Genomic DNA, 6000 nt, shown 5'->3' on the forward strand with positions numbered 1-6000 from the left:
TCTTGCCAAAACAAAGTTTTTGCAAGATATGTTCGTCAGCTTGTATGTTATTTAATTACTTTTTGTTTGTCTGTAATCACGTATAAAAAATTCTGCAGAGCACAGTTATCATTGGAAATTTTTGTAACTTCGCATATCAGAGGCCTATAGAGGTCCCTTTCAGCGTACAAAATTTTGAAGGTCAAGGTCAAAGGTCAAAGTCACTTTGTCGCAAATCAGTGGAGTCGACCAAACCCTTATTTTTTGAGTAATTTTGATCGGATCGTCTTCAAACTTCATGGGAATATAGTTCATGGTCTGGCGCTCAGTTGATTATTTTTTGGTGGCGATTGGCCTTGACCTTCATGGTTAGCGCCTGAGGTCAAACGTATTTTACCCCAAGGTCAAATTTTCAAGTTTTAGGAACCATATCGTGTAGTACCTCAAATTGAACACCTCGATGAGTGCTTTCTAGATATGTCAAGCTTGAGACATTATGACGTCATTTGGTGACGTTATGAGGCAAACACATCTTTTTCATGGTTACTCTGTAGAACGATTCTCATCGGAATCTCTCGTTGGCAGATATTCCTCAAGGAGTCGCTCCTGGTGGATAGCAGCTCTGTTCACCTCAGTGTGACTTTAAAGAAGTCACACGTGGTCACCTTTTGGCAAGATACGGGTCACCCTGCGGGTGGCATTGGTTTATTTTCATTTTGGTCCCAAGGTCAAGGTCACAAGGTCACGAACTTAGAAAATTGTGATTTTGACAGAAAAATCCATCTTCTCCGAGGGGTTTGTCAAATCTGGCAGTGATTTCGGTATTTGGTTAGCTCAATGGCACCTGCATAGCCCCACGGAGCTCGATTTTTTTTTCATTTTCATGTCAAGGTCAAGGTCACAAGGTCGCGAACTTAGAAAATTTCGAATTTTGACATAAAAATCATATGACCGCCCAAACTTTGAGAGCAAGGATGACAATTTTTTTATGCATAATCTTGAGGTCATTCCCCACCTAAGGTCTTGAAAACATTTTGCTCTATCTCGAACACCTTGCCCGTGGCGCCCCCTTCAAGTTTGTTTTTACGCTGATTTCATCAAAGTATGGATAATCCGAGGAGTGCGAAATACCATATAGCCTCTATGACATTATATTGTTCTGGAATGTTCCAGAGGAAGTTTTGCACCAAAGGTCATAATCCTTGACCTTTGACCTTTAAAGGTCACAAAGGTCAAATTTTCAAAGTTGTGGGAATCGAACCGGGTTTTCGACCTTCTTCGACGAACTCACTCCAATAAGCAATAACACGTATCCTGTTTCCTTATTTTAATGTCCACAACATTGTTTTGTGACCTTTAAACGTTCTGCAAAGGTCAAATTTTAAAAGTTGTTGAACAAAACCGGGATTTCGACATTTTGCAGCTAATAACCTGTCACTCGTACCACATCATGTTGATCATTTTTATAACTTGGTCAAACATTATCACATTGTTTCAACCTTGACTTCTGAAACAATCTACATCGTCAAATACTGCTCGTGAACCATCGTCGTCTTCAGACTTGTGTCTATATTTAAGTTTTGTAGTGCCAAGCATCTTTTTATGAATTAAATTATTCTCATTGTTGGATCCAGATTCGGATCTTCACCAACATCGAAGCAATTCGTCATGGTCACACGCCCAACGTGTCCACCAAGTTTCATCCGAATCCATCTACAACGTTTTGAGATATCCTGCACACAAACAGACTGGAGTGAGAACATAACCTCATTCCACCTTTGGTGGCAGAGGTAATAGCAGATCAGAGCAACCAATGTACTCGAGAATCTTCGATTTCACAACTAATAAATATGCAGACCCTCACACATTGCCCTCTCCTCTGACAAGAGTAATAAGGTCGTACCTTGTGTGTTTAGTTATAAACAAAGTTATATCTTTTTACTTAGTGTAACAGATTCCAATCACTTTACCTTGCAATTGGAGACCACCTCACCATCCCTTTGATACTATCACGTTGATTGGAAAAGCCTTGGATTTATAGATTAATTTTAAAACCAAAGTTGTTTAACTCTTATCTCTTTCTCTTTCTCTTTCTCTTTCACTTTCACTTTCACTTTCACTTTCACTTTCACTTTCTCTTTCTCTTTCTCTTTCTCTTTCTCTTTCTCTTTCTCTTTCTCTTTCTCTTTCTCTTTCACTTTCACTTTCACTTTCACTTTCACTTTCACTTTCACTTTCTCTTTCTCTTTCTCTTTCTCTTTCTCTTTCTCTTTCTCTTTCTCTTTCTCTCACTTTCACTTTCACTTTCACTTTCACTTTCTCTTTCTCTTTCTCTTTCTCTTTCTCTTTCACTTTCACTTTCACTTTCACTTTCTCTTTCTCTTTCTCTTTCTCTTTCTCTTTCTCTTTCTCTTTCTCTTTCTCTTTCTCTTTCTCTTTCTCTTTCTCTTTCTCTTTCTCTTTCTCTTTCTCTTTCTCTTTCTCTTTCTCTTTCTCTTTCTCTTTCTCTTTCTCTTTCTCTTTCTCTTTCTTTTGTGCAGGTCATAATGGACTCGTTGCTGTGAGTAGGTACATCAAATACATTGTTGCGATTTTGGAAAAGCCCCTCCATATGCATTCCGATAACAGGATTTCCCCCAGACAGATATTGTATTTATTTAGTTTACGTGAGATCGATTCCTACCTTTTTTGTCGTGGGACTTTGGGAGGGATATACATCGTTAGATAGAATGTTTGGGTTCTCTTTAATCCTCCATCTATCGATCTATCTTTGGATCCCACTATGCCTCCAGCTGCCGCTCTATCTCAGGTCTCTCGCCATGTTCACTTTCCAAACCTAAATCGCGTCACCTGAATCCACTCGTTCCTCGATCTAAAATCCCTCCCTCCTTTTCCATTCCACCTCTGAACACCATCCCCCTGCTATCTATGCCATGAAACACCTATTAGTTTGAAACAATGGACCAGAAATTGCTGTTTCACTCACACAAAGGATTGTAAATCGGGTGCTGTATATGTGAAAAATAAATAAATCCACTCCTCTCAATTCCTGCGAAAATACCCCATTTGGACACAATGCAGGTCATTATTAACCCTGCAGTGGTCTCTTGGTTCTTTTGGTGACTTGCAAAACAACACATTAGAGCTGCAGGATTATTAACATCATGTGCATGTTATGTGTGTAATTGTGGTGCTACGGAAAACAACACATCCTCTGGCAGTGTTATAAAAAGCAGATGAGCTTGACCTCTGTAGTGATAGGATGTAGAAACACATTAGATTATATATCTATAATCACGAGGCTTGTATTTTCTAGTATTTCTTATATCCAATATATAATTTGAAGTTTTTGTTTGTTTGTTTGTTTGTTTGTTTGTCTGTCTGCACGCGCTCATCTCTTGAATGGTGAGAGATAGGAGGAAACCTCTGCAACATAAAATGTCAGGACGGGCCCGGGGATCTTTTCACTTCATTCTTGAGGTCTTGGTGTTTGGTCATTTTCTTGATCTCTGCACCGTTTAATCCAAAATCACTAGTATTAACACCTCAATCAGCAATGTCTTCTTTGTTTTTTTTTTTGCACTGAAGTATATCTATTTACAATGCTGTGTTTTCGATGTTCACGCTCGATGGAATCATTAGGACGTACGTGAGTGGTACTTCCATGCTTTCAATGATTGCTTTTGGTTCATTTTCCCACAAATTTTCTGGAACTGGGATATCAAAGCTTTTGTGGATGTGCCAGCGGATTACTTTACAAACTCATGGGTCATTGTGCGTACAGCTGTACTGACATGAGATATATATTTTTGTTTTTTTTGTTTTTTTTTTGTTTGTGTTCGGTCATTAAGCAGAACATATTATTCTCTTTACTAACCCCACATCCACACCTCAACTTTCTCTTTTTTTTTGCTTTCTCTCCTCCTCTGCCTCCGACCCTCTTTCACTCTCTGTCTCTCTTTTTCTCTTTCACTCTTTCTCTTGCCGTCTCTCTTTCTCTCTTTCTTTCGCTGTCTCTCTTTCTCTCGCTGTCTCTCTTTCTCTCGCTGTCTCTCTTTCTCTCGCTGTCTCTCTTTCTCTCGCTGTCTCTCTTTCTCTCGCTGTCTCTCTTTCTCTCGCTGTCTCTCTTTCTCTCGCTGTCTCTCTTTCTCTCGCTGTCTCTCTTTCTCTCGCTGTCTCTCTTTCTCTCGCTGTCTCTCTTTCTTTCGCTGTCTCTCTTTCTCTCTTTCCTTCACTGTCTTGCTGTCTCTCTTTCTTTCACTGTCTCTCTTTCTCTCTCTCTCTCTCTCTCTCTCTCTCTCTCTCTCTCTCTCTCTCTCTCTCTCTCTCTCTCTCTCTCTCTCTCTCTCTCTCTCTCTCTCTCTCTCTCTCTCTCTCTCTCTCTCTCTCTCTCGGTGTCTCTCTTTCTTTCGCCGTCTCTCTTTCTCTCTTTCTTTCACTGTCTCTCTTTCTCTCGCTTTCTCTCTTTCTCTCTTTCTTTCACTGTCTCTCTTTCTCTCGCTTTCTCTCTTTCTCTCTTTCTTTCGCTGTCTCTCTTTCTCTTGCTGTCTCTCTTTCTCTCTTTCTTTCACTGTCTCTCTTTCTCTCGCTGTCTCTATTTCTCTCTTTCTTTCGCTGTCTCTCTTTCTCTCGCTGTCTCTCTTTCTCTCTTTCTTTCGCTGTCTCTCTTTCTTTCGCTCTCTCTCTTTCTCTCGCTGTCTATTTTTCTCTTGCCGTCTCTTTTTCTCTCACTGTCTCTCTTTCTCTCTTTCTTTCACTGTCTCTCTTTCTCTCGCTGTCTCTCTTTCTCGCTTTCTCTTGCTGTCTCTCTTTCTCTCACTGTCTCTCTTTCTCTCATTGTCTCTCTTTCTCTCACTGTCTCAACCTCTCCTCACACACCTTCCTTCCACAGTGGAGAGCAACATTTGGCGAGGTGAAGCTCTCCCAACCCCCCTTCCTCCTCGCTTTTCGCACCTTCCGAGCTTCCTCTCCCTCCTCCCTCTGTTCTCACCTCTCCTCTTCCTCCGTCCTCTCCTCTCTTCTCTCTTCCCTTCATCCTCTCCTCTCCCTTCCTTTCCCTCTGAAAGAAATTTCTCTCCCTCCCTCTCCCCTTCCTCTCTCCTCTCTCTCTCCCCTCCCTCTTGCTCCTCCCTCTTCCCCCCCCCCCCCCGTCTCTCTCTCCCCGTGTCTCTCTCCCCGTGTCTCTCTCACCGTGTCTCTCTCCCCGTCTCTCTCTCCCCGTGTCTCTCTCCCCGTGTCTCTCTCTCCCCGCGTCTCTCTCTCCCCCTGCCTCTCTCTCCCCCCCGTCTCTCTCTCCACCCCGTCTCTCTCTCCACCCCCGTCTCTCTCTCCACCCCCGTCTCTCTCTCCCACCCCCGTCTCTCTCTCCACCCCCGTCTCTCTCTCTCCACCCCCGTCTCTCTCTCCCACCCCCGTCTCTCTCTCTCCCACCCCCCGTCTCTCTCTCCCACCCCCGTCTCTCTCTCTCCCACCCCCGTCTCTCTCTCTCCCACCCCCGTCTCTCTCTCTCCCACCCCCGTCTCTCTCTCCCACCCCCGTCTCTCTCTCCCACCCCCGTCTCTCTCTCCCACCCCCCCGTCTCTCTCTCCCACCCCGTCTCTCTCTCCCACCCCCGTCTCTCTCTCCCACCCCCGTCTCTCTCTCTCCCCGTCTCTCTCTCCCCCCGTCTCTCTCCCCCCCCCGTCTCTCTCTCCCCCCCCGTCTCTCTCTCCCCCCGTCTCTCTCTCCCCCCGTCTCTCTCTCCCTGCCCGTCTCTCTCTCCCTGCCCGTCTCTCTCTCCCTGCCCGTCTCTCTCTCCCTGCCCGTCTCTCTCTCCCTGCCCGTCTCTCTCTCCCTGCCCGTCTCTCTCTCCCTGCCCGTCTCTCTCTCCCTGCCCGTCTCTCTCTCCCTGCCCGTCTCTCTCTCCCTGCCCGTCTCTCTCTCCCTGCCCGTCTCTCTCTCCCTGCCCGTCTCTCTCTCCCTGCCCGTCTCTCTCTCCCTGCCCGTCTCTCTCTCCCTGCCCGTCTCTCTCTCCCTGCCCGT

At 44.9% G+C, this 6000-nt stretch overlaps 1 protein-coding gene across 1 annotated transcript in view; it reads left to right on the forward strand.

Annotated features, from left to right (window-relative positions):
* Nucleotides 1-6000, forward strand: part of LOC147016178 (uncharacterized) — an 83092-nt gene that overhangs the window by 23715 nt on the left and 53377 nt on the right. The window contains exon 6 of the mRNA XM_085848957.1: nt 2520-2539. Within this exon, the coding sequence (XP_085705083.1) occupies nt 2520-2539 (20 nt within the window). The remainder of the gene's footprint in view (nt 1-2519; nt 2540-6000) is intronic.

The sequence above is a fragment of the Eptatretus burgeri genome, chromosome 12 (genome assembly GCF_056783735.1).
Source record: "Eptatretus burgeri isolate ZD-2024b chromosome 12, Ebu_testis_v1, whole genome shotgun sequence".
Taxonomy (NCBI): Eukaryota; Metazoa; Chordata; class Myxini; order Myxiniformes; family Myxinidae; genus Eptatretus; species Eptatretus burgeri.